General features: G+C 37.2%; 3 protein-coding genes across 6 annotated transcripts in view; 1 reads left to right on the plus strand and 2 right to left on the minus strand.

Moving 5' to 3' along the window:
• Positions 1 to 242: 242 nt before the first annotated feature.
• On the plus strand, positions 243 to 4587 carry LOC129276197 (solute carrier family 25 member 35-like). The gene is made up of 3 exons (XM_054912613.2): positions 243 to 790; positions 1712 to 1930; positions 2410 to 4587. The coding sequence occupies exons 1-3, from the start codon at positions 401 to 403 to the stop codon at positions 2764 to 2766; spliced, it is 966 nt and encodes a 321-aa protein (XP_054768588.2). The 5' UTR covers positions 243 to 400; the 3' UTR covers positions 2767 to 4587.
• Positions 4588 to 5761: 1174 nt separating this feature from the next.
• LOC129276198 (solute carrier family 25 member 35-like) overlaps positions 5762 to 27915 on the minus strand; it is a 34514-nt gene continuing 12360 nt past the window's right edge. The window contains exons 1-4 of one of the 4 annotated variants that reach the window (XM_064109326.1): positions 14101 to 14297; positions 9807 to 10277; positions 8205 to 8423; positions 5762 to 7743 (exon numbers count right to left, since the gene is read on the minus strand). In XM_064109326.1, coding sequence (XP_063965396.1) covers positions 7429 to 7743; positions 8205 to 8423; positions 9807 to 10196 — 924 coding nt within the window. In that variant the 5' untranslated portion in view covers positions 10197 to 10277; positions 14101 to 14297 and the 3' untranslated portion in view covers positions 5762 to 7428. Of the gene's footprint in view, positions 7744 to 8204; positions 8424 to 9806; positions 10278 to 13387; positions 13560 to 13853; positions 14298 to 27915 lie in introns of those variants that run through there. The other 3 variants (XM_064109325.1, XM_064109327.1, XM_064109328.1) reach the window with 3 other exon arrangements.
• LOC129276199 (solute carrier family 25 member 35-like) lies at positions 16711 to 22686 on the minus strand. Its single transcript, XM_054912615.2, has 3 exons — positions 22092 to 22686; positions 21398 to 21616; positions 16711 to 20907 (listed from the first exon to the last, which is right to left on the minus strand). The coding sequence occupies exons 1-3, from the start codon at positions 22479 to 22481 to the stop codon at positions 20587 to 20589; spliced, it is 930 nt and encodes a 309-aa protein (XP_054768590.2). The 5' UTR covers positions 22482 to 22686; the 3' UTR covers positions 16711 to 20586.

Consider the following 27915-nt stretch of genomic DNA (forward strand, 5'->3'; position numbering starts at 1 on the left):
CCCCCAGGTCTCTTTGATTTTAGGTCCGTAAGTGTTGAAATGTCCTTCATTGTGTTGGTCGTATATACAAGAAGAAAGAACAAAATCTTTCCTGGCACACATGACTGCATGACATAAGCATAATTCAATGATACCGGAAAGTTCAAAGTCAAGGAATGACGGCCTATATCTACTAAAAATACGTTTTGCAAGAGCATTGACCTTCAGAAAAAAAAACCCTCCTTTATAAAAGATAAACATGCAGTTTGCACCCTTAAGTGTTATTCAACACCATGCTTGAGCTCTTTTTACATTGCTTGTGATTGAAGTTATGAAACTTAAAAAATTATATATTCTATCTGCTGCCTGTTTTCAAGATCTTACTAGTCGCTTGTAAGGTCCAACCCCTATAAAGACAAGAATGCCTATTGATGTGGTGGAGTTTTGTCTCGGGGGCACTGCAGCTGCCTGTGCAGTTCTTTTCACAAACCCGTTAGAAGTAGTCAAGACTAGGTTCCAACTGCAGGGAGAGTTGAAGGCGTGGGGAACCTATCAACGTCACTACAGGAATGTCTTCCATGCCTTCTACACCATCGGTCGATATGACGGTCTCCTTGCCCTGCAAGCTGGGTTGGCCCCAGCTCTTGTGTATACTGCGATTCAGAATGGCACAAGACTCGGAACCTACCAGATTTTAGTGGATATGGGGCTAACGAGGAATAAGGCCGGTGAAACGAGTCTTCCAAGGACAATCTGTGCAGCAGGAGTCGGTGGTTATGTAGGGGCACTGATCAGCAGTCCTTTGTTCCTTGTGAGTTAGGCTACAGTTACACCAACGAAACCGACTCCAGACCGACCGATGCTATTACATTATTTCCAATGACCTATCGTTTTCCAATGACGGTCGTCGTGGAGTCGGTTTCGTTGGTGTGGCTGTAGTATTAAGCAGTTTGAATAAGAGAAATGTTTCATGAAGCAAGGGGTTCCCGAACAGTTGCCGTCATAATTGCTTCTGAAGTCGTTGAATTTGATTTCTTTGGAGGAAACCACTGACAAAATGGAATGTAAGGCTCCGAAGGTATCAAGATACTTTGACAAGATTTATATTATATTGTATGTAGGCCTGTAATGAGTATTAAAAACACGAGAAGTAAGACAATTGTCAAATAAATTTACAGACGATTAAGGACCTTTGTAGCAAGATAAAACTGAAAATGCATGGCATATTGAGGATAACCCTTTTTCCTAAACATGCAAAATGCAAGACACTTGAAGCATGGACGTTATTTAAAGAAAAAAAATGATTAGTTGTTTTTACATTTTAACTTGTTTTTATACTGTCTCAGTGGCGCCTGATGGAAAACGTCCACAGTCCAAATTTGGTGGGAAGCTGTTCTGGGTCCGAGAATAAATGATTAAAGTAAGAACATAGTAACATAATAAAGGAATGCATGAAAAAGTAGATGACTTAAATCCTTAGATCAGGGAATGGTTATTAGTGAGACCTGATTAAATAGTACACATTTATACATTTTTTATACCAGGATGTTTTATACCATATACACAATCGAGTAAACCTTTATCTTTCCGGGTCAAAGATTCGATGCCAGAGCAACTGCATCGAATGCAAATCACAATTCTTCCCAACCTGAATTACAAAATCATGAAAATGCTACATAAATCGTCTTTGTAGTACGTGCAGTATTAAAACAAAAATATTTTGTCCAACCAGATTAAGACACATCTTCAATCCCAGTCTAATGAAGTCATTGCAGTAGGTCACCAGCACACTCACAGTGGTTGGCTGCAAGGCTTGAAGAAGATCTACGTAGAGGGCGGCGTCAAGGGCTTATGGAGAGGGGTCCACGCTCAGACTGTACGAAATGTTATAGGTTCGGCATCGCAGCTGACAGCTTTTGCTTTAACGAGTGATTTTATCACTGAAAAAGAGGTAGGATCAATAACTGCTTATTTTTTTTTAGCTATAGAGGAATTGTTTTGATTCAGTCTTTACGAATGAGTGGGACATCAATCACGGACTGGGGACATCTACTCCAAACTACATGTAGGATTGTTTTACCATCTAAAGGACTCATTAATGACAGCTATACCCCTGAACAATCCTCATTGAAATATTTTCTGGGCAACTACTCCTAATCAGTCTGGACCTGTAGCTACTGGTCTAGACTGACGAAGACCAGGCTTCAGAAAGTGACTAGACTATGAGCATTGACTTCCATGCGGGAAAATGTATACCTAGGATGACTACGACAACAAATATATCACAGGAAAACTAACCCGATAAGGATAATAATCCCCCGCTTCCTAACATGCCGAATGATCTTGTTTTGTGGTTGTTGAGCTTTGTTCTTACTTTTTTGTTATGCAATATACTTAATAATTCACCGTTTACCATATTTTCTTTTAAAGATCTTTGTGCCTAGCAGTCGCTACATCCCCATCACCTCGAGCATGGTGGCGAGCGCCGCCATCGTAGTCTTTGTGACACCCTTTGACGTCATAAGTATCCGCCTGTACAACCAAGGAGTGGACAAGGGAGCGGGAAAGGGGGTGTATTACCGGGGCTTCTGGGACTGTGCTTTGAAGATCTGGCGAAGGGAGGGTCCAGTAGGGTTCTACAAGGGTTGGTCCGCCTCCTGGTTCCGGTTCGCGCCACAAACCATCCTGAGTCTTTCTTTCTGGAATATGATGCAAAATGGCTACTACCGTTACCTAGGGGAGAGGCATATGTCTCAATTACGTCGTAACCAAGCAAAGACGTTGTGATATGAGAACAGGCGTTCATGATTACATATACCTCATCTATTCTTTAGAGATGCTAAAACTTGATGTTCATATTCGGTGTGATGTTTCTGTCAACTATTACAGGCGTTATAACAACAGAGTCGAAACGAATTACTAGTTTGTACATCCAATATCTGTTCGACCATTTACTAAGGCCTAAAGAGGTTTTTGACGCAGGATGGATTTCTTCTTTGTTTTCGTTTGTTCGTTTCTTTCTTTCTAAATTTATATACCATCGAACGCTATGAATCTTTGCAGGCCGACGTGATCTCATTTTGGAAACAGCGAAGCGACCGAATGGATATAGATCTGAGATGGCGTCTCGGTGGCGAGTGGTTGAACCGTTTAGTTTGCATCATGGGCCTACAATAATAGTCTCATCTTGTGGCAAGATATTGAGTTGGAAGGATAGAGTAGTGCTAACTCAGTAACTGAGCGATTGATAATGGTAAAAACTTATGAGATTGCAAGAAGCTTCGGCTGGAAAAATGAGGGTGTCATAAATTACCAAGCAACAGGTCCCTCGTTCGAAACTCACTTGTTTGTTTTAGTCAATAAAACTGACAGACTTTAGTACCAGTCGCACCATTATAAAATCGTACCAGAATTTTTTTTTTTTTTTGTAGGCGTAGCCTGAAGGTAATATAAAGTGTAAATCAGATTACCAGAATGCGAGAAATCAAGGCGAAAGACCCGGGCTCCGTCTTACAAAGAGTTGCGATTGACCCAATCAATCGTAACTCTATTGAAATCCATCAGTATCATAATCTTTTCTAAAGGAAATTTGCAAAATGTCCTTTGTAAACAAAGGAGAACACGCCAAATTGTCAAGAAATCAATAAATTATGAATATACATTCATATCTACTTTTTTAAATAAACATGCATTTTAGATGTTGACTTTGCTGGCTTTCCATAGTTGCGATTGATTGAATCAATCGCAACTCTTTGTAAGACGGGGCCCTGATCATCAGCGTACAGTAATTTTTTTCTGAATGAAGTCTTGGACAAAGTTTGTCATCGGGTAGAGCTAACAATTAAAATCATTTGTTTATATATTATTGCGGTTACGCGTTAAACGTGAGCTTCAAAGAAAGAAGTTCACGCTGACATGAAGTTTATTTTTAAATTAGGAAAAAATATAAACTATTGGTGAATGTTTCGAGGAAAATTGATCAACATTTAAAAAGTTTGTAGATTTGTTATCATTATTATTATTTGTTGACGTCTTATGCGAGCAGCTTCCCCATTATATCATATAGTACAAAAAATGAATGAAATGCCATTTTATTAAAAACTTGAAAATGTTTTTTTATTGTACCTTCATTATGTCAAAAGACAAATTATTTCAGACCCGCTCCTGAAAGAAAAAAAAAGTCATCATGAACCATTTCAAAAATAAAGTTTATCCATTTTATATAAGATAACTATGGGGTAGCTACTCGTACATGACGTCACAAATCAACATTTCATTTACATTTTACAAGTCGACTTGGCGAGAAAACGTATCTCGCCACCCCGACAGGTCGATGGCAACTTAAAGCTACCGTACAGATCTTCATCAACTTAGTAACAAACGTTAGTTTGAAATTGAAAGTTTGTGAAATATAGATTGGCAGTTATTAATTGTAGTATGTAGTTATCGTTGAGCCATCTATTATTTTTTTTTGCCTCCGACGAAGATTCTGCTAGGATCGAAAGCTTAGGCCCCTTTTTGACTTTCTAATTTCTTTAACAAACAAACTTTATTTTTTTTTCTTTTTTTATAATAGAATAAAAAGGAGATTTGAATAGTTGGACAACGTGACAGAGAGGGCATCGAGACTACCCGATTTCTAAAGGAGAGGGGGTATGAGAGAGAGAAAGGGAGCACATGAAGGGAGAGATGGCATGAATGAAAAGAAAGAGGAATTAGAAAGAGGGAAGAAGGTGAAGAAAAAGGTGTCTGTGTGTGTGTGTGTGTGTGAGAGAGAGAGAGAGAGAGAGAGAGGGGGGGGGGGGAGAAAGGTGTGGTTATTTGTACCGATCGCTTTGACCATCTTTGTATAATGTATATTATATGTGAAGAGCAAATGATGGTCAGGAATAAAGCAGAGTACTGGCATGTGTCGCAAAAGCCTTCTTCAGTATCTATTTGCTAAATAATAACAAATAAAGCAAATTATAGAATGTTCGTTTTGCTTTACTTGTTTTATTTAGCAAATATAAATGTATATACATATATTTATTTAATCTATATATTTATGTGTGTGAGTGAGGTGTGTCTCTGTGTGGATAGGCCAATTGCTTCACTCATAAGAACTTGGAAATCCAGGGTCTTTTCAGTGGTTTTTTATTATTTATTTTTGACTTCTAATGTTTCCACTTTTCAAATGATCAAGAGAGGGGGGCAATGAGATTGTTTGGTTACACTCAATTAAAAATAAAACCTGAATATCAATAACATTCTTGTTAACATACACCCTCCACCCCAAATCTTGGCTCGCAGTACACCATGATCATTGTGGTACTATCTAAAGCTTGGAGTATATCAAACGATATATACAATCATTGAGGTCGAATAACTATTAAACAAATGAAAATTCTTTGGAATGCACAAACTGTCAAACCATGAAGACAGGGAGAGAGAGAGAGATGACGACACCCCCCCCCCCCCCCGGCTTGCACGCACACATAACTGCTCATACTCAACAAACACACACATGCACACACAGGCACACACACTTTGAGGCGGGGGCCAGTCATTACATTGTGGTTCAAAACATAATTTACATCCACTGTTCTTCCTTACTTTCCTTTTTTTACATTTAAATCGATGACCATCACCATCACCTTTATCACTAACACCATCATCGACATCGTCGTCGATTATTACATTCTGTAGTGGACTGCGACATAAGCGGTTATTTTTTCAGCATTGACAAGGTCATGAACTACTTTTAATGATCAAAAAGAATTTTATTTTATTGAAACACAAAATACATAGAGGGGGCGATTACATCCAGTGAACCGTATATAGGCCATGATCTAATTTATGGAAAGACAAAAATGTATACATTATCTTTTTCAATTCATGTATTCATTGAATGTTTTTCATTGGCGACGCCATCTTTTTTCATGTTTACGATTTTAAATACTTTCCTCATGATTTTATGGTGAAGAAAAATACTATAGTTATCTTTCCTAGACCAGTTATGAATGATTCAAGTGTATTAAAGAAGTATGATAAGTTGTGAAAATTTGAATTTCGATACTATATTTTGTGTCACCTTTGGCTTTCCGTAGTTTTTTTTTTTTTTTTTAGTTAAACCACAATCAGAGTTTGAAACAAACCCGGGTTCAGTTCAATAGGTTGTTCATAACACATACACACAAAAAAGGAAAAAAATCAGCACACATGTAATATATTGCCCTGATAAATTCAACTTGATAATATCATAAAAGAGTAAACGAAAAGGAGTTTCAGATTTATCCATCAAACGGCCACTTGTTGTGCTGGGCCCCTCTTGGCGACGCCATTTCTTCATTGCCACAAGATGGCGTCAATGTGATACAGCCGTTGGCAGTTGGATGCAAATGAGGATCAGGCGCATTTCGGAACGCATCATAAAAATGTCACCATAGTTTGCTTCCTCTCGGAAGACCATTTAGATCCTGATTCAGGTTGTTTATCCAGGTTGTAGATCTATCTGTTGACGCGGTTGAGATGACTGATTTCGTCACTCTGACTAGCTATCTCATTCTGACAGTCGATCGGCGTAAAAGAAAGGGATTAATCCCATGTACAAGTCTTCAGGATGGTGCTGAACTGTTTCACAATCAATGGTTAAAAAGCGTTGCACGATGGTCGAAAAAATTATCGACACGAAACATGCGTTCTAGATCTGTTATTAGTGAGATTTCACAATTGCAACGGGGACGAAATCTAGAACATAGCAAATGTATTGAACCTGCAGGTCAGATGACAATGAACAGCTGAGAGGTCTTTGTCGAAAGTAGGTGAACCAGAACAGCAGATCGTCAAACCGCCCTTTCATGCGGTAAAAAGAAATCGTAATTTGAATGATGATTCCAGTGAAAAATAAGGCTAATGACGAATTTTTAGCACGTGTGAAACCAAACTAGAACATGATTAGAATCACGAACGCCTGCAATCATCATTACAATGATGATTCAAGATTCACGTGTGAAAAGGCCCTAAGTTTCGGAGCTGACGAAAAATTGCAAATATGTCGTGTGTCCAGAGTCACGGACGATACTGCGGCTTTGATTCCCCGATTTTCGACAAAGGCTGCTTTGTCATGAAGGGCTTTTAAAAATAGATTCTCTACGTTCCAGAAAGCATCTGCATAGCAGTTGCGAAAACTCACTATTAAATCGAGGATTCACTTTTGAAGATATTGACAACGGGACATTGCTAGTTTTCAGGATTCAAGAATCAGGATTATACTAGTCAATGCTGACAAAGATCATCAACATTGCCTGCTTCCCGTAAAATCAAGAAATCACTATAAGAGACGTTTTGTTTTCTTTGTCAATTGGTTTCTATATTCGAACAGATCTTGTATATTGAGTTATGCCATTGGAATGTTTCACAGGAAAATCATTTCGTATCAATGACGCACGTTTCTTTTTTATAATTAACTCAGTTTTTGTTGACATTTCGATAGTAGAGTTTTCGTCCTAAATCCCAGAATGAAAGACTAAGAACAGTTTGGGGTGCCAGACGAAACCAGGAGGCAGACCATCCCTTGTAGAATCCTATTAGACCCTCTTTCCTCCACACCTTTGATGCACAGTCCCATATGCCTCGGTAATAGAGCCCTTTCCCTCTTTCGTCTATGCCTTGATTGTACATCCGGGTACTGATGACGTCTAATGGCGTCATGACAACGACGTTGGCGGCACCAGCCACCATGCTGGAGATGATCGGGATAAAATAGCTTCCAGGGCGAAACATCTGTAAGTGAAAAGAAAAAAAAAACAGATGTTTGAATAAACTGATGAAAGCGTTTTACTGCCGATTTCAAACATGATAAAGAAGATGATGATCCGATTTCTACAAATCCTTACTATATGCAAAACGAGGATTTAATAGTAGATCTCCGGGATCAGCGGAGGAAGAAGAAGAAGTGTTTCTTATGGTGGATGAAGCGACCATGGAAGACAACCAACCCAATAATCTGGATGATCACCCTTTGGACAATTAGCCTTCTTCCTGGATTACTAAGTTTCTAGGGTGTCAGTCCTTAAGTTTAAAATGCACGTGTGCTCTTTGGACTTTCCCCCTTTCAACTAGCCTATGCTTCCATGGTGGCAAACAAAATGAATTATGTAAGAGCACATGACTGAGTTCATGTTGGCCTATACTTTTTACAACGTTACAACAATCAGAGTCAAATATGACCAAGAAAGGAATACCTCTGTCTTTGTGATGAAATCTTTGGTGTGAGAAAAGGCGGGAAGTTGTGCTGCTGAACCGATTCCGTTCCTCATGGTCTGCGCACTGACACCTCTCCATAAACCCTTGACGCTGCCCTCTACGTAGATCTTCTTCAAGCCTTGCAGCCAACCACTGTGAGTGTGCTGGTGACCTACGGCTATGACTTCGTGAGACTGGGATTGCATTTGAGTCTTTATCTGTATGATTTGATATACATTTAAAACTATACTGAACTCTGTGTATAAATTTAAAAATATGACACCGTTCCGTGCTCAAGAAGCACAAAATGCGCAAACGCGCAAGCCCGACATTCTGGCATCATGCAGGGTCCCGTAATACAAAGGTTAGCGATTGATCGTATGCGTGATTTTACGATTGATCGTACATTGTAGTCAACGGAAAATGGAAACAATCGTAGAAAAATGTTTCACGATCATTGCTAAGTTTTGTATTACGGGCCCCTGGAGATAAATTGCTTTTGACACTGAAAATGATATTGGTAAATACTGAAAGGGTTGTGATACTTTGGACAATTTGTTATCACAATGGTGGGCAATACTGATGGTGATTATACTCATAAAGATGGTTATGGTGTTGATGTTTTTTTATGAAAATGAAGACGAGGACCTTGAGAACGGCGGTTTCAATGATGAAGATGATGATAATGATGTTGATGATGGTTAAGATGATGACGATGATCATGATTATGATGATAATCAATTAATAATGATGGTGATAATCATGATGACGAGGATGACGATAATCATGATTATGATCATGATGATGATGATGATTACAATGAACGTGCAATATCAGTAGGGGCATCTGGGCTCATTACTGAGGAGACAGAAGCTTACGTATCAGGAATCAAATAAGAGATCTTTGACAGTATGTGCTGAAATCAACACGGCTCTCTGTATATATATTTTTTTTAATCACGGGTGCGACTTGCTAGTTAATCCCAAATTTGAATATGTTCTTTTTTCAGAATATCAAAACCAATAGACCCTCCCATCAGTATCATTCCGAATAAGATGACAAGATAAGCCGATCCCTGGTCCAAATTTATTTTATCTTCACCTTGAAAAAAATGTCATAACTGGAATGCACATTGTGACTAATTCACCAAGAATTGGAGGGAAAATGTATATTAGATTGATATGATCTTAGTTCATATCACGTAAAGTGTAAGAAACCACTTTTCCATTAGCATAAATTTTGGGATTGGAAATAATGCTAGTGTCTGCTACTCAGTAGGCCATCACCAGGGGGCCCGTTTTATAAAGGACTTGCAACTGTTGTAACTTTGCCATTATGGCAACTACCATGAAAACCTTGATTTTGATTGGCTGCTGAGCCCTGTTACCATGGTAGTTCCCATTATGGCAAAGTTACAGCAGTTGAAAGTCCTTTATGAAACGGTCCCCTGAAAGGCCTATACTGCATGGTCAGTGAATGGAATGCACAGAGTCACAGAGAAAGCTTCATCTTGTATAAGACAAAAATATTTTCTTATACGAAATGATAAGCTGAATTATGGTGGGTCATTATGACTTCCCGTAAAATAAATATGTACTCACAAGATACATTGGACTGCTGACAAAAGCTCCCAAATAACCCGCAACTCCTGCGGCCAACATCGTCTTGGGTAAACTCGCCTGCCCCGTCTTGTTCTTCGTTAGTCCCATGTCTGTAAATATCTGGTAAGTGCCAAGGCGAGTCCCATTTTGCAAGATTTGATAGATGATAGCTGGAGGCAACCCAGCCTGTAAGGCCAGGAGACCATCATACCGACCGATGGTGTAGAAGGCATGGAAGACATTCCTGTAGTGACGCTGGTAGGTTCCCCATGCCTTCAACTCTCCCTGCAGTTGGAACCTAGTCTTGACGACTTCTAAAGGGTTTGTGAAAAGAACTGCACAGGCAGCTGCAGCGCCCCCAAGGCCAAACTCAATCACATCGACAGGCATGTCAGGCTGTTTAGATCACTCTGTCAACTGTCTGTGGATTCGTCCTTCATTCTTCCAAGGTTCCCACTGGCAGTATCAGATCTGTTGATAAAGATATTATAAACAATGTTTTCTTTACGTTTCCGAGTTTCATACATTTAACTCGATACAATAAAAGGGGGTTATACATTATACAATAATGACATAATGACACAAGAGTTGGTTAAATGTCTATCATCTCTTTTTGGCCTATTTCTAAACCTTGAAACCAAATAATCAAGTTCAGACGATTTTATTTATAACTCTGTCTAGGAACCTAAAACTGTATTTATAATCTAAGAATCAAGATTCAAGACGATGTGGCCTCGTGGATTAAATTCCGGAATTTGAAAAAGGGAGTCGTGGGTTCAAATCATCCAAGTCATGTCGTAATTTCCTTCACACAACCCATGCATTAGGTGATTGGGTACCGGTACATAGGCGGGTCCAGGTGGGGGGAGGCCGAGGGGCCCGCCCCCCCCCCCCCCCCCTATTTGCCGAGCAAAAAAAGGGAAAGAACAAAAAAGAAAAAGGAGGGAAGAAAGAGGAGAAAAACGAAAAGGAAGAAGACGAGAGAATAAAATAAGATGAGGGGAAGAATTGGACAAATGAAAAGTATCGTTCATGTCACTATATAAAATTTTCGCTAGCGCTTCGCGCTTGCATTGCCTGTTATGTGATTTTCATATCTTGTTCAATATGGAGTTTAAATATCAAGTTTGGAAGTCAATATACAAAACATATTTCATCTCGGAAATCGAACTTTAATTATTTTGTGTGATTTACAAATTGATTTTTGAAAAGTGCTCGTGACTTTTCAGAATACCAAAATGCTAATTGAGCGCTAATTGACTGCTGATTGAGCTTTCAGAATACCGCCCAAGGTTTTTAAGCGTAAGGTCTTGTAAAGTATAAGGTTGTTCAGCATAAGGTTTTCGTCAAGCATAAGGTTTTAGACAATTTTTTGTCAAGGGTAAGGTTTTTAGCTAAGGGTTTTGGTTAAGCATAAGGTTTTTTAAGCATAAGGTTTTGTTTAGGTGTAAGGTTTTTAAGAATAAGGTATTTTTAGCATAAGGTTATGGTTAAGTATAAGGTTTTAAAGCATAAGGTATTTTTAGCTTAAGATTTTGGTTAAGTTTAAGGTTTTGTCAAGCATAAGGCGCTTTTTAGCTTTATTGATTTTGGTTAAGTAAAAGCTTTTTGAGTATTAGTTTATGGTCAAGTTTAAGATTTTTGTCCAATGTTTTGGTCAATAATAATGTTTCTAGCATAGGTTTTTGGTCAAGTATAAGGTTTTTTAGCATAAGGCTTTGGTCAAGTATAAGGTTTTTAAGCCATGTGTTTTTTTTAACGCATAAAGTTATGTTTATCATAGGATTTTTTAGCATAAGGTTTTGAAGCAACAGGTTTTTAGCATGAGGTTTTTGTTACGCATAATGTTTGTTTATACATTAGGTTTTACTAAGCAGTTTGTTTAATGTAGTCATGGGGTTTCAGTTAAGTGCAAGGTTTTCAGCAAAGGGCTTTGGTTAAGCTAAAAGACGCATACAACGTATAGGTCTCTATGCGTGTGGAAAAGCGGGAAATGTGGTTCGTAGACAAAGAATTAAGTAAAAGTACATATGCATTATCACAATCATAGAATATTTAACATTGTACCTTAATTGAACATTCGGAAAGAGGTGGGTATTTAATAGAATATGACATAACCGAATTTTTTTATAATAAAAATAATATTTCTTTGGGGGTAGAGAATTCCATTGTGCCGATGCAGGTTTCTGGAAAGCCCGATCCCCATATGATTTGGTCTTGACAGTAATTTCAGAGAGAAGACTTTGTGAACCAGAACGGAGATTACGTTTGCTTTTATGAATTTGGACAAGTTCTTGAAGATAACAGGGGCAACACCATGTACTGGGGCCGCGGAAACGGGGGGCTGCGGGGGCTTCAGCCCCCGCATTTTTTTCCCAAAGCCGTATACATAAACGTAAAACTTACCATCATATTATGATTTTCGCATGGTCAGCACCCCCCCCCCCTTCCCCACTTTCGGCTCAGCCCCTCCACTTTCAAAAAACCGTTCCACAGCTCCTGATGTATACATATTTTGAATGTTAATACGAGACGTTTATATTCGATCCTTAATCGAATATGAAGCATAATTTTCTTAAGCGTATAGGTTATGATAAATCCAGCTTAGGTCGTATGTATCCAAACATGGTTCTAGGTGTGTATAATAATTTCTTGTAAAGATCGAGGTTTTCATGCATGAGGGTTTTAGCCAGTGATGTGTCCGATTCCAGTCAGTCCGAGTCCGAGTCATGCCATAGGCGGATCCAGGGGGCCCGAGGGGCCCGGGCCACACCTTTTGCCGGAGCAAAAATAAAGAAAAAGGGGAAAGAAAGAAAAAAAGAAGGGAAAAGATAGGAGAAAAAAGAAGAAAAAAAATGAAGAAGAAAATGAGAGGAGTAAGACGAGTGAAAAAATAAGATGAGGGGAGGTATTGGAAAGAAAACATGTCACTATATGTAACATTTTCGCTCGCGCTTCGCGCTCGCATTGCCTATTAGGTTATTTACATATCTTGCTCAATCAGGAGCTAAAAATATCAAAGTTTCTAAGTCAATATACAAAATCATATTTCAGCTCGGAAATCGAACTTTCATTATTTTGTTTGATTTACAAATTTATTCTGTTAAAGTGATTTGTAAAACTATCAGTTTTAGGGTCTGAATATTAAATATTTTCTGCTATCTAACAAGTCATCTAACAAGTTGTCAGATTAGACAACTTTCCTTGGATTTGATTGGCTGAGAGGCAAAAATATGATTTGGTGAGTAGGCCTAAGTTAAAGACAACATGATAAACTAAAGCTGGGTTCATGGGTTGTGTGGTAATTTTCAAACAATATACATTTTGCATTCTTTGTACCACTGGCAATATTATTGTTCCTTCATTTTGCCGATTATTGCTTCAGAATATACTTGATATAAAAGAACCAACCCGTCAGTAGAGCAACCATTCGCGAATTCCGGCACATCGAACCTATAACCAGGGAATTAGGAGTTATAACACAAAGTGAAAATCCTGATCGACGGGATTATAGAGGACTAATTTGCACTGTAAACTTCATTCGACTGCGTACTAAAGATTAGCCCTAAATGAAATCATACCATTTCCAAATGACACAACCAGATTTACACTGGTTACCTGTCCGGTAAAGAATCACATAGTTCTCAATGTTCAGGCCCCAGGTTACTGTATAGCTCAGATCTCTTAAAAATCAAAATGCGGATCTCATGACCATCACTTTCGTAGCACACAAGATACACTCACACTGCAAGTACCCTCTGGCCTCACACAAGACTAAACCTACACTAGGAGATTTCTCATATCAGCCCCACGACTAAATGGAACAAACTTCCCCTTGACATATAGGAACTCGACAACTTTACATAATTTCAAATCAGATTAAAAACCTATCTATTCTAACAGTATGTACATCATCAGGGAGCTCTTGCAGCAAAATAGAATATATAGAGACAGTTTTTGCGCTATACATAAATGCATTTATATTATTATTATAATGTGGGTAATCTGCAAACTCATATAAAACAAAATAATAAATAGGCTACCTACAGGTACACGATGATGTTGAAATATATTCCTGTACCGGTCACAATACATGTATGCCTTCCTATACACTAGCACAAAGCAAACAGCTGATCAGAGTCCGCTGTCACTCTTTATTTCCCTTTGATACATTGACCCATCTGTATACAACATTCAATTTGAACTTTGACTGATTCAGAAGTTGTAGAATGTATCTATGAAATCCAATATATCATTGTTAGTCTACCAGATTCTTTCTTAATTCGCTTCTCACCATTTCGATGCTCTGATGACAGTTAGTTAGAGGACATTATAGACTAAGAGCTTAGAGCAGCTAGCAATGATTTACAGCAAAACGTGACAACGTGCCGACGGTGCCGTGTATTGTCATGACCCCGCCCCCTAAGATAAAAGAATGCAAATAAAGTCCTCCTAGCCATGGACCTACTTGTCGAACAGGCTAGAACACTCTAAAACAGGGGCCGCGTAACGGATTTCAAAGTGTGGGGGGCTGAGCCAAAAGTTGGGAGGGGCTGACCATGCAAAAAATCACAATCCTATGGTCATTTTTACGTTTTTGTACACGGTTTCCGCGGCCCCTGTAAAAACAGTTTACCCAATTTTTGGGAAAATGTATGCTTGCTGGGTAAAATGATTCCATATCATTTGTAAATTTTACGCAATGTTGTTGCGTTGAAATACCCTTTAAACTTGCATTTTCCCAATGTTATCACGGTTATGCTTTATTAGGGCATTTGGCCCCCTAACCTAATAGAACCTTCAGTGAGGCAATACTGATGCCCCCTCTTCACCCTTTCCATTGTTACATGACCTTATGTATGTGTTCCCTTTAAGCTATTTAAAAGTTGGAGGGGGGATTTCCGACGATCTCATTTTCTTCAACAAACAAAATAATTTCAAGAAGCATTTATATATTTTTTAGCTCACTACAAAAGATTCTGAATTGTAATTAGCGTCAGATTGGACCACACACCAAGTTTTTCTACTTCAACATTATTTAAAAAAAAAATAAAATCCACTGCTCGCTACGCTCTCACGCGGAATATGTAGTTAACATGTAGGCCTATATATTTTCTATAAAATAATCAGAATATCCTTTTAAAGTGTTCTGCTTAAAGGGATTGTCCAGGCTGAAAATATTTATATCTAATTAAATAGAGTAAAATTCACAAAGCAAAATGCCGAAAATTTCATCAAAACAAATAACAAAGTTATTGAATTTTAAATTTTATCAATATTTTGTGAAGAGTTATATGCACATCGTCATGAATATTCATTTGGTGGGCTGATGATGTCACATCCCCATTTTTCATTTTCTTATGTTATTACATGAAATAATAAATGTTTCAGTTTTTCATACATGTGTAAATGATGTGTCTCCATTATGATTTATGATGAATAAGTTGCGGCAATAAATAACTAATGCACTTAATCAGTTGTCAATCCGATTGTTTTAGTTCTTAGCAGAACAATTTTAATAAACCTAATTTTATATAATAAAATACAAAAGAACAAGTGGGGTTATGACATCATATAATAATGCAAATCTTTAAAATTCAATAACTTCGTTATTTGTTGTCCGAGTTTGATCAAATTTTCAGCATTTTGCTTTGTGAATTTTACTATATTTATGGAGATATAAATATGTCCAGCCTGGACCATCCCTTAACCTATATACCAAGAAACACACAGCTATTTTGAGCCGTATTCTAAATCTGATGGTAAGAATATAAATGTCCTTTTTGTCCCCCCCCAAAAAAAAAAAAAAAAAAAAATCCAGAATTTCTTTCCGCCACCCTTGATCCCATGCACATGCTGTTATATTTGGGGTTTACGATAGTACTCTTCTCAAAAGGGGGATTTTTTTTCAACTCCCCGCTCTACCTTTTTCACTCCTCCAATTATCACTATTTCTACACAACGCCCCGTATTTCATTATATCTATCCTTCTTTTCGCATGTCTTTGCAACTCATTTTTTATCCTTCTAGATCTTCAAGCCCCCCCCCCCTCCATCCCTTCTTATCCCTATCGCATCATTCTTCCAATCTCAAGTTTCTCTCTCTCTCTCTTCGCCCCCCCCCCCCCACCCATCTCACAATGCTCATTCCTTAAAATTAACATACCTCATAAAATACATCACGATATATAAAGAAAACTTTTCACAATATTATATTTATAATTATATATTCCACAGGACCGATATAAGTATTCTCTGTACCAACATTTACATTTTAATTTATATACAATCTAACATCGTATAACGTGTATTGCTTTATTCAATAATTAGGCTCCTATATCGTTTGGCAGGCCAAAGCCGAATTTATTTAAAAAAATTGTTTAAAATATGTTACCAATGAAAACATTATTTCTAGCACAAAATTACTTGCAGTACAATACCTTTATCTGGTTTGAATACAAAATTATTCAAACAGACAAAATAATAAAATTTCAGATATCAGAAACAGATACATTCCTGAATAAACTCGCAATGTGCTTAAGTTCATTGGATGGAATAAATTTTTTTAAATCCACGAAGATTTCGCGAGATCTCCTAACCTCCTGACAGTACATTGCTTAAAAATGTATTTCTATGAGTTAAACACACCAGTTGCATTTTCATCTAATATAATCATTTGCCAACAACGATTCTACTTAAAATAAGAAATATACATGCGTACCAACTAGTAGCCGTGTGATGAGCCAAAAGTTTTGAGGGGCCAGATATGGCAGTTGGAACAAAAGCTCTAAAAAGATGCCAGTGAGCGAAGCGAGCAAGCAAACTATTATTTGATAGATTTTGATATAATATTCATAAAAATAGTATAATGATTCTCTATTTCCCTTTCCATTTCTTTCTTTTTTAAATTTTATTCTTGGTAGTGAAAAGTTTGTTTGTTGTTTCTTTTTTTTTGGGGGGAGGGTCCTTAGTCATCCGACCCCACCCCCATATGTATACAAGTACTTTTCGAGGAAGATGCAATGCATGCAATTATTGAATTTCTAGTGTTACATTAAAAAATCTGCAACATATATGTAATACAAATGAGACGAGTAATCTATATTCATCACGGGTGGATCTAGCTTTTTTCCAAGGAGGGGGTTGGACTGATTAACAATTTTACAAGCAAAAAAAATCACTATAAAATGAAGGTAATTTGGTGTTGGTTCCAAAATGTATATTACTTTTTGTACATTACTTTTTTTTTTACTTCGCAGCACGGGAGGGGGGTAAACTCCCAAACCGAACCCCGCCCCCCCCCCCCCCCGTAGATCCACCACTGTTCATGTACTGCAGTTACCATGCAAAGTCAATTAGTTCCTTATACAAATAAATTCAACTCCAGCAAACAAGAGTTCAAATCTTTACACTTAAAAAAATAACATTGCACACTGCAGTCGCCTGACGCAACGTGACGAGATGAAATGCATGTATGTACATGTATATAATTCGAAGCCCCTAAAAGTCACAATAACTGTCATTCTGGAAAATATCAATGTTCTTTGGCACTGGCTTCCTGAGAGAATGATCCGAGTGACATTATTACCCGAATTTCGTGCCAAACAATAGGACATGCTTTAACTGATCACAAGTGATAACTGAACTTTGAGTTGGATTGAATTGTGATTAGTTTGATGTACATGTATGTCACTAAAATTTACTAATCAGATTCAGATATTTTTATTGTCCAATTGCAATAGGGTACAAATGGAAATTCAATTTGTTCGCACAAAATAATTTAGAATATCACATGATACACTCAAAGCCAGAACTTAATATAAACAGTATGTCTTGTATGCCTCGGATAGCATCACGGGGAGTGGGGGGGGGGGCAGGGGCGACTCTCTCCCTATGTTTTTTCAAGTAATCTATAAATGGGAGCAAAAATTTTTAAAAAAGAGAGAAGAGAAATTTTAAAAAGAAAGTAAAGAGAGAGAACTGTGCTGTATTAAAAAAACCCTTCATGCCATCATTTTTAGGCACTTTGACACCCCCCCCCCCCTCATCAAAATGATAAGGACAGTTTGCTATCTCGGTACATGCAAGTTTTTGGTACTTTTCAAGGCATAGATTTCAATAATTTACAGAAACATGCCCTCGGCCAATTCAAATGAAGGTATTTAGACAATGACATATCTTTATCACTATTATTCAACAGAGACGTATCAGATCGTGCCTCAACAGGAAGAGTTGTGGGGCAGCGGTTCCTACTCTCGCCTTGTGATCAGAGGGTCGTGGTTTCGAATCCCACCATGGCCTAGCGTCCTTTGGCAAGGCATCAATCCACACTCTGCCACTCTCCACCCAGGTGTTAAATGGGTATCCCGTAGGATGTGGAAGCTTGTGTAGTATGCCTAGCAACTGAGTCTTGGAACTCTTGTTAAAATGCTCCCCAGGGAGTGGAGAAAAAACATTAGTTGTATGTGGGCATGCCAGGATCCGATGACCGGGGTAATAATATATCTGTAAAGCGCCTAGAAACATCGTTCCGATTTATTAAGCACTATATAAAAGTGGATTATTATCATGATTACTATCGGGTTTTTTCAACACCTGCAAGAAACAGATACTACTCTTCCTCTTATAAAATAGTATGCACACCAGTAAGTTCCCAAAGCAATATAATACCATTCCAATTATGTAAACAACAATATAATGTAAAACGTACAAAACAATTATATTTCTCATACTGGCAAGAACAAACATACATGTCCATGATCACAAGTGATGTACAATACATCAAAATTTCAAAACCAATTATTTACGTGTAGTTTTGTGCATGTCGGCAGAATTTTGAAATAGCCCTCAGAAAGATAAACTTTATCTTGTGCATTTGTTTTATGATTCAACATGCTCCTTCTCAGTGCTTATTTCCAGATTTTGAAGATAAAAACTATTCTCAAGTTAAAAATGCTTCATCTCCAATATTCATCTTCCCAAAACTTCTTGTACGTACCAACAATATTTTTGTTTTCATTATTAATATATAATCTTCTTTTTTTTGTCTTCACTACTTTATTATGTCACAAGTATAACATTTGACCTGAATCAGAATAGGTAACTAATTGAATATAAGCCTTAAGGGTATACTAGTATTTCAATATAACACAGGGCTACATAGACATGATCCCAAGCAGGAAACTAAAACCTAAAGTTACAGGTACTGTACGTGAACATTTGATAAATAACTATATCCATAAAAGCACCAAATTCAAATTATAATAAAAGACTTCATTGAGATTAAGTGATGAAATGAATGAACACAATTATATCAACCAAGATGTAGTTTTGGCTTTGAACATAAACATGATGCATTGTTTGGAAAATATTGCTCATTAGCAAGTGTATTCAGGCCAGGGGAAATAAATTACACGGGGGCTGGGTAAATTAGCCCCCGAAATAGTCTTCAAATTAGGGTAAGACAACCCGTTCAAATATTATGATTGCCATAGTTCTTATCATCTGTAAATACAGTGCGTAGCTTTAGGTCACCCTATCATACACACTTGATAATGTGGTAGATGTCCATAACAAATGCAACATATGAAATGTAGGGTCTGCATTCTGCTGGTTAAGTAAAATAATATTCAATGCTATAATGGATATCACAAGACCCCATTCAGATTGGAGAACACTCTTGGAAGTTGATTAATCACGTTTATTGCACTTTGTAAAGTATAACTACCATTAAATCTTTTACCAAACAGCCAGCAGATCCTTTTCATACCTGGATAATATTTATCCTGGTCCCAAGGAAATTCACCCAAAACCTCAATTTGCTATTCTGGTTAATCTTATTTGTCAACCAAACAATGAGTCCAACAAATGTAAGTACATGTATCTTCACCTTAGTCTAATGCCATTCCATCAAATGACCTGTTGGTCCAATAGCCATTTAGTCCAAATACTATTTGGTCTAATTAAACTAAAGTGTTCATTGTGCAAAATGAAAAAATGGGTATTAGACCAACTGGTTATTAGACGAAACGGTAATAGACGAAATGGTAATTGGCGAAATGGTGATTAGACGAAGTGACGATTGGGCCAAATAGCTATTGGACCAAATGGTTGTTAGACACAGTCTTGATGGATGGAGTGGCATTAGACTAAATGAAGGTGGTAAACCATATCCATGTGGTAAGTGGACGAGTAGGCAGTGGACGAATTGGCAATTTACCAACAGAATATGTACATGTATGTTAAATATTATGCTCCAAATCCAACTTGACCAATCGTCCAAGACTTGAGCCGGGGCTCAAACTCTTGCATCAATATGTAATACTTCCATGTATGCTGGTTTGGATTATGCATGCATGCCACAATGACCAGGTACTACATAAGCATTTTGGCTCCCAAATTAGAGCATTCCTTGCTTTCCTTTCAACATTTGAAACTGATTTTAATCCTTCACAACTCTTTATAACATGGGGCAGTAGGGGTGATTTGACCAACAGCTAAAATCAAATTAAAGACAAATTCAAAAAAGTGATATTTATTGGTTGATAGGGTCTTTAACATTGGTTATAGCTTTTGGTGAAATGTTCTCCTTTACGCCCTGTCACACAGTATTTGTGATCGATTGTAAGATGGATTAAAAATGAACAACTACACATAATGACCAATACAGCAACTTGTGAAAATCAGTCATACATCCCAAGCTTTGTGTGAACTGCTTCCAGCATAATTAAACCTTGACTTTGAACTATATGATGTCTCTAATCTAAATCGAACCTTATTCATCAGCTCTCCAATGACTCCTGAAAATGCTGGTACAACATTCTAGTCTGGTCCCAAAAGACTAGACTAAGAACTGTGTGAGGCGCTAGCCTAAACCACGATGCAGACCAGCCCTTGTAAAAACCCAATGGTCCTTCTTTCATCAACACCTTCCAGAAACAGTCCAGGAATCCTCGGTAGTAAAGGCCACGCCCATTCCCATCCAATCCTTGGTTGTACAGACGGGTGCTTATCACATCGAAAGGCGTCATGCAACACACGACGACAACACCACTGATCATACTGGAGGTGATCGGTATGAGGATGCTGCCATCTCGGAAAAACTGAAAAAGAAAAATAGCAATTGAACTCTCATTATACATACTGTACCAAGAGTAGGTGTTCAACTGCCGAAACACATAGCATCGTATATTGTCAAGTGTTTCATTTATACAGCAATTTCATAAGGCAGTTTATTAATCTTCAAAACGGGATGAGACATAAATCACAAATATCTGTAGCTTACATTGTTATCTATCTGGTTTAATGCCATCTCGGACAAGCCAGATGCTTTTTATGACTTCCCTAAACCTTTAATGACAATATATGTTATTTTAAATTTCAATGTCTTTTTACAGAAAGAAAATAAATGATTTAATTTGAGTCAATAAGAATATAAGTTATGGGATAGGTAAAAAATAAAAATGATTTTTTTTTTCCTAACAGTGTTTTGGTTCAAGATTATTATCATCCGATTTCAATTCCTATGAAAATATGGCTCTCCAAAAACATAATATTTTTCAAACTGTATTGTAGGGATTCCTGTCAATTTACCTTGCTATCTCTAACCAATTCTTTGGTTGCACTGAACGTCGAGAGCTGGGCCGCTGATCCTACTGTCACCCTAGCGATGGCTGCTGACACGCCCCTCCATAACCCAAAGAACCCTCGATCGGTGTATATAAGACGCAGTCCATGTGTCATGCCGTGGTGGGTATGCTGATGGCCGACTGCAATGGCCTCATGAGACTGAGCTTGAAGATGTGTTTTTACCTATCAAAAACAAACGACCATTTATGATGCATTTTCACAGTACTAGTACTACTACACGTAGATCAGTTTCGGGAAATAAACTATTAAAGAAATGCAACATAAATGAAGTTTTTTATCAAAGTTCTAAGTCACACTCAGATTCTAACTGTGTTGCAAGAAACTCATGTTCAAATGCAAATGAAGCATAATGTGGCATGGCAAGAAAGTTGAATACAAACCAACAAATTTGCTATCAATCAAATGACTTACCTTTGATTTGAATTTGAACGTACCAGTACATACATGTAGATCTAAGATTAATGACGAATAGGAAACAAAACCTTTTTAAAGCAAAATAAAAAGTAGCATCTTATTTACTAATGATCCAATACGTAATTATATAATGAGTTATGGCTGATTCTTTCCAAAATATTTGACCTTCCTCTTCCCTTATCTTTATTACATTATCATTAATTATTTTACCTCCGCAACTTACAAGATAAAAAGGACTACCAACAAAAGCTCCACAACATCCGGCAAACGCCCCGGCAGCCACAGCTCTCGGATAGCTCAACTCCCCTTTCGAATTCTTTGTTAGCCCCATATTTACAAGGCATTGGTATGTCCCTAACCTTGCTCCATTCATAAAAAGTTGATACCAGAGAGCAGGGACGAGTCCTTTCTGCAGAGATAGCAGTCCATCTACACGAGCAATCGTATAAAATGCATGGAAAACGTTCCGATAATGGCGGTGGTACGTCCCGCGAGCCTTCAATTCACCCTGCAACTGCATGCGTGTTTTGACCACTTCTAGCGGGTTGGTAAACAGACCCGCTCCGCACGTTGCGATCCCGCCCAAGAAAAATTCGACCGCGTTCGAAGGCATCGTTTATGCCTTTTATGGCGTCTGGAAAATCAAAGAAATCAACTCAGTGGAAGACAACTTTATTGCAAATGAAGTTGATGTTCCTGTCGATGAAAAAACTGCTCAAAATCAAATCAAACTTATGTAATCCATGCTCTAAAATAGTGAAGTTCACTTACAGGCGACCACAACCGTGTCGTACCTCCATAGTTTTACATAATGCTGCAAGCCTGCATAAAGCCGTCGTACATATCATGTAACACTGCGTTTACACTAGTCTCAATCTAGTTTGTTACAGTTTTAAGGTCTCCTTTATACAAATTCTGTGTTGAATGGAAATTTGTAAAGGGTCGTTACGTCTTTATTTTTGCTGTTTGGAAACTAGATTTATATAAAATGAATATGAATTAATATAGATATTAAAGTAACTGTTGTTCTAAATCGCTAAACTAATAAACGAATAGAATAATATTAATATGCAAGTATTTGAAGTAGGCCACATAAAAACACGCTCTGGCCAATGATATGGCAGATTTTTGACGAGCCTCTGTCACACCCACATTCGTCAACCATTCGTCAACTTTGAGTCACATACCCCCCCCCCCCCCCATAATTGATTCTCAGTGGCACGACATTTCATCATCATTCGTCAGACAGTGGCAGATCAGACAACTTTCCTTGGCTGTGATTGGTTAACAAGCCCATGTGTCTGACTTACTATAAACTGTCGAATAATGGCAATTTGTCAGGGTGATAAATTTATGATTTCCGGCATGATTTGTCTCAGGATATACATAAAAGAGTTTACCTCAAATCATCATGTAGATCCTAAAGTATTTATGTTCCTACTACTTGTTTTCAATGTGTTCACATTTTTCAAAATAATGCCATAACATTGTTATTCCTCGTCCAATTTTGATCAAATTGTTGAGTGTTTTGTTTGTATGATTTTTCTTTATTTTTTCAAATCATATTATTTTCAGCCCGGAGTACCCCTTTATATAATTTATGTTTTTGTTTTTTTTACTTCTAGCCGACAACGTCGGTGTTTTTTTTTTTTTGTACCTCGAGCAGTTAGCTAATTATGAACTCCTCAAAAAAAAATTGGAAATTTGATTTTAATTGATTATTCTTCCTCGGTTTTAGTGAATATTAATGTGTGATTGATACCAATGAATAGATCAGTTAGTTCTCTTAAAAATGATACCCTATATCATATGATTATGGTTCACATGGAGGTGCAGTGCCTTTAAATGTGGGGCAAGGTCAAAATTCAAAAGTTGCAAAATGACACAATATTGAAAGTCACTGTTCTTTTTTCCGTGTCAACACACACCTCTGCACAAGCAAACACAAAACAAACAAACATGCATTTCAAACCACGACTCAAACCATGTTATCTCACATAACCATCACTACATAAACCACAACAAAACATCAAAAATGAGGAAGCAGGGGCTTGATTTGAATGGATTTTCATCTCTATTGACACAGACAAAAGAATCATGTTCTTTATTGACCTTCATGGCTATTTCTGCTCGTTTTGCAGCTTTTCAATTCAGGCCTCATCGAACACTTTTGAATCCTGCCCTTTACTTGATGGCATGATCATAACAAGCATGGTATCGTTTTAAAGAGAATTAAATGATCTTTTGAATGATATCAAATATGCATTGTGTAAAATTGGGAGTTAGGAGAAATTAATTGCCAAACTCAGATTTCCAAACTTTTTTTGAGGGGTTGAGATAAACATATTTAGTCTCGTCGGCGGTTCCTTTTCATCATAGCGCCACCTCTTGATAGTATTTTGAGGAAATGCCATGGGTGATTAAAATCAAGTAATTGTTACCTGATGTTCACGTTAGCAGGTAAAAATAAACTATAATTAATTTATTGAATCCTATGATGCATGATTATACAGAAAACTACAATCTGAAGGTTTGGTGCAAAATTTTGGGATATACAGCCCATGCACCCCCCCCCCCCCCGAAAAAAAACTACAATACGCCAGTATTAATGTTCCTGAGGTAAGCTGTACACGATTATTCGATTATCTCGCTCTGCTCTCTCGTTTCAGTTATTTAGTTATCTCTCTCCTTCCCCCTTTCTTTCTCTCTCCCTCCCCCCTTTCTTTCTCTCTCTCACACACACACACATATATTCTCACTACATCTCCCCTCTCTCACTCTCTTTCTCTCTACTCCCTTCATCCCCGCTCTCCCAATCTCTCTCCCCCTCCCTCCAACATCCTCCTACCAGTCCCCCCCCCCCCTCCTCCTCCCTCTCTCTCTCTCCCCCCTTCTGCTTGTTCTAATTCAACAGTAAGTTTGGATTCATGATAACAATCCGTGTGCCACAAAACACTATTGGACAAATCTCCGTTTTTCATGTTCTCAAATTTGGCTGAATATGCAGTTGTTGACCAACACGACTAGAGCTCTGTGGCAAACTGGTGAACCGCTGATCATCGATTGGGAACCCCTTGAGAACCAACTCTTTCTCTCCCTTCGTTGCGTTGACTCAATCCAGATTTTGTCTGCCACATGAATTTTTCTACTATCAATATGGTTTAATCGCCATTTAGTCAGATTACCATTTCGTCTTTTAATACCCACTTGATTTAAACATCCCTTTAACATTGTAAATAATAATTATGTAACGGGGGTTAAAAAATTCTACTATTTAGGGCCCTAGGAATAATTTTTTACAGGGGTTTGACAAGCAAAAAAGCCAAAAACAAACGAACAAAAAGAGTTTCTTTACAAAAGAAGGTGATATTTTGTATAAAAAACACAAACAAAGACAAAGAAATAAACAAAGTTTTTCATTTAAGAATTTACGTAATTTTGGTCACATTTCTGCCAAATTTTTTATTAAAAATTTTGTAAATAAACCCTCATAAAAAGTTTGGAAATCTGAGTTTGGCCATTAATTTCTCCCTTCTCCCAATTTTACACAATGCATATTTGACATCATTCAATTAAGATCATTTAATTCTCTTAAAAATGATACCACGCTTGTTATGATCGTGCCATCACGGAAAGAGCAGGGTTCAAAAGTGTTGGATGAGGTCTGAATTGAAAAGCTGCAAAACGAGCAAAAAAAGTTTGGAAATCTGAGTTTGGCCATTAATTTCTCCCAACTCCCAATTTTACACAATGCATATTTGATATCGTTCAAAAGATCATTTAATTGTCTTTAAAATGATACCATGTTTGTTATGATCATGCCATCACGAAAAGAGCAGGATTCAAACGTGTTGGATGAGGTCTGAATTGAAAAGCTGCAAAAGCAGAAATGGTCATGAAGGTCAATAAAGAACATGATTCTTTTGTCTGTGTCAATAGAGATGAAAATCCATTCAAATCAAGCCCCTGCTTCTTCATTTCTGATGTTTTGTTGTGGTTTATGTAGTGATGGTTATGTGAGATAACATGGTTTGAAATGCCCATGCATGCTTGTTTGTTTGTATGTGTTTGCTTGTGCAGAGGTGTGTTTGATTCCATGTTAATGTTGATGTTAAGGTGCATGAAAACAAAAGAAACCGCTGAGAATCTCACTAATCACCACGGAAAAAAGAACAGTCACTTTCAATATTGTGTCATTTTGCTACTTTTGAATTTTGACCTTGCCCCACATTTCAAGGCACTGCACCTCCATGTGAACCATTATCATATCATGCAGGGTCTATTCATTGATATTAATTACACATTGATATTTACTAAAACTGAGGAGGAATTAACGATCAAAGTCAGATTTCCTAACTTTTTGAGGAGTTTATTCGACTTTGTAATGTTTGTTTGCACTTTTTATAGACGGAAAATAAATAAATCTATGAATTCATTTTAATTAGATGAACTGTCTATGGACCAGATTTCATTTGACAAAAGTGCAAAAATAATAAGTGGAAATCAGAACACATGGGCTCAGTAATACCTATTGGCCCCTATTCTGAAGCCGGGTTTAATTTAAACTCTGGTTTAAAGTTGTGGTCTAATTATGGATAGCCAATATTTGCATAAATATCTAACAGTATAGAACTTCAATGTATCAGTTCATTTATCGCTCAAATCATTCCTAAGTGTTTCGGAAGATAGAATAAGATAGCTTTCTTCACCATTCACAATTAAAGGGATGGTCCGGGCTGAAAATATTTATATCTAATTAGAGTAACATTTACAAAGCAAAATGCTGAAAATTTCATCAAAATAGGATAACCAATAACAAAGTTATTGAATATTAAAGTTCATCAATATTTTGTGAAAACAGTATGATATGCACGTCGTCATGAATATTCATTAGGTGGGCTGATGATGTCACATCCCCACTTTCCTTTTTCTTATGTTATTACATGAAATCATAAATGTTTCATTTTTTCATACATGTGTAAATGGTAAGTGATGTGTCTACATTATGATGAAACAAGTTGCGGCAATAAATAACCAATGCACTTAATCAGTTGTCAATCCAATTGTTTTAGTTCTTGGTAGAAACAATTTGAATAAACCTAATATCATAATATAATAAAATACAAAAGAATAAGTGGGAATATGACATCATCAGTCCACCTAATGAATAAGACGGAGTAATGCAAATTTTTAAGTTCAATAACTTTGCTATTTGTCATCCGATTTTGATCAAATTTTCAGCATTTTGCTTTTTGAAATTTACTCTATTTGTTGAGATATAAATATTTCCAGCCTGGACCATCCCTTTAAGTTAAGAAAGAGCACAGTAAACATAAGAAATAAGGACAATTTTGACAAATTTGGCTTTCCATAGTTTTTGCACAGAGTTAGACCACGGTCTAAGTAAACCTGGGGGGGCGTTTCATGAAAGGACTTGTCGGACGTTTTATCCGACAAGTCCCATTTTATCCGACAGTTACCATAGTAACAGTACCTCTCAGCCAATCAACATCAGAGAAAGATGTCAGATCTGACAACTTGTCGGATGTAAATGTTGATGAAACACTCCCCTGACTTCTGAATACGGGTCAATAATGAGTGTTCAGGTATATATTAGTGCAACTGATGGTGGGATGGTGTTGTTCCAAATGAGAATTATAATTAGACCATCTGATAGTAGACCCGAAATGGATCGAGCCGAGAAGATCTGTTTTCATTGAGTGGAAATGCATCCAATCGTTTACGTCATCAAAATTCCACATAAAAAATGAATTATTGAAATTATATTGCCTCCCTTTACATACCTGAATAAAAATGCAATGAAATACAATGTTAAAAAGCATTCAAGTTTATTTTTCATTAGAATACAAAGTCGCATTGATCTACATTAATAGATACAAGGTGAATGAATACATATAGTTCTGCATGATTTTGCTTTGAAACAGAAACTGTTTCATTGGTATTATACCACATGAGCACAGTGCATAGCAAATTAACGAAGTAGCATTAAAGACATTTACATGGTCTTCCATAAAAATCAACTCATG

Source organism: Lytechinus pictus, chromosome 14 (genome assembly GCF_037042905.1).
Source record: "Lytechinus pictus isolate F3 Inbred chromosome 14, Lp3.0, whole genome shotgun sequence".
Lineage (NCBI taxonomy): Eukaryota > Metazoa > Echinodermata > Echinoidea > Temnopleuroida > Toxopneustidae > Lytechinus > Lytechinus pictus.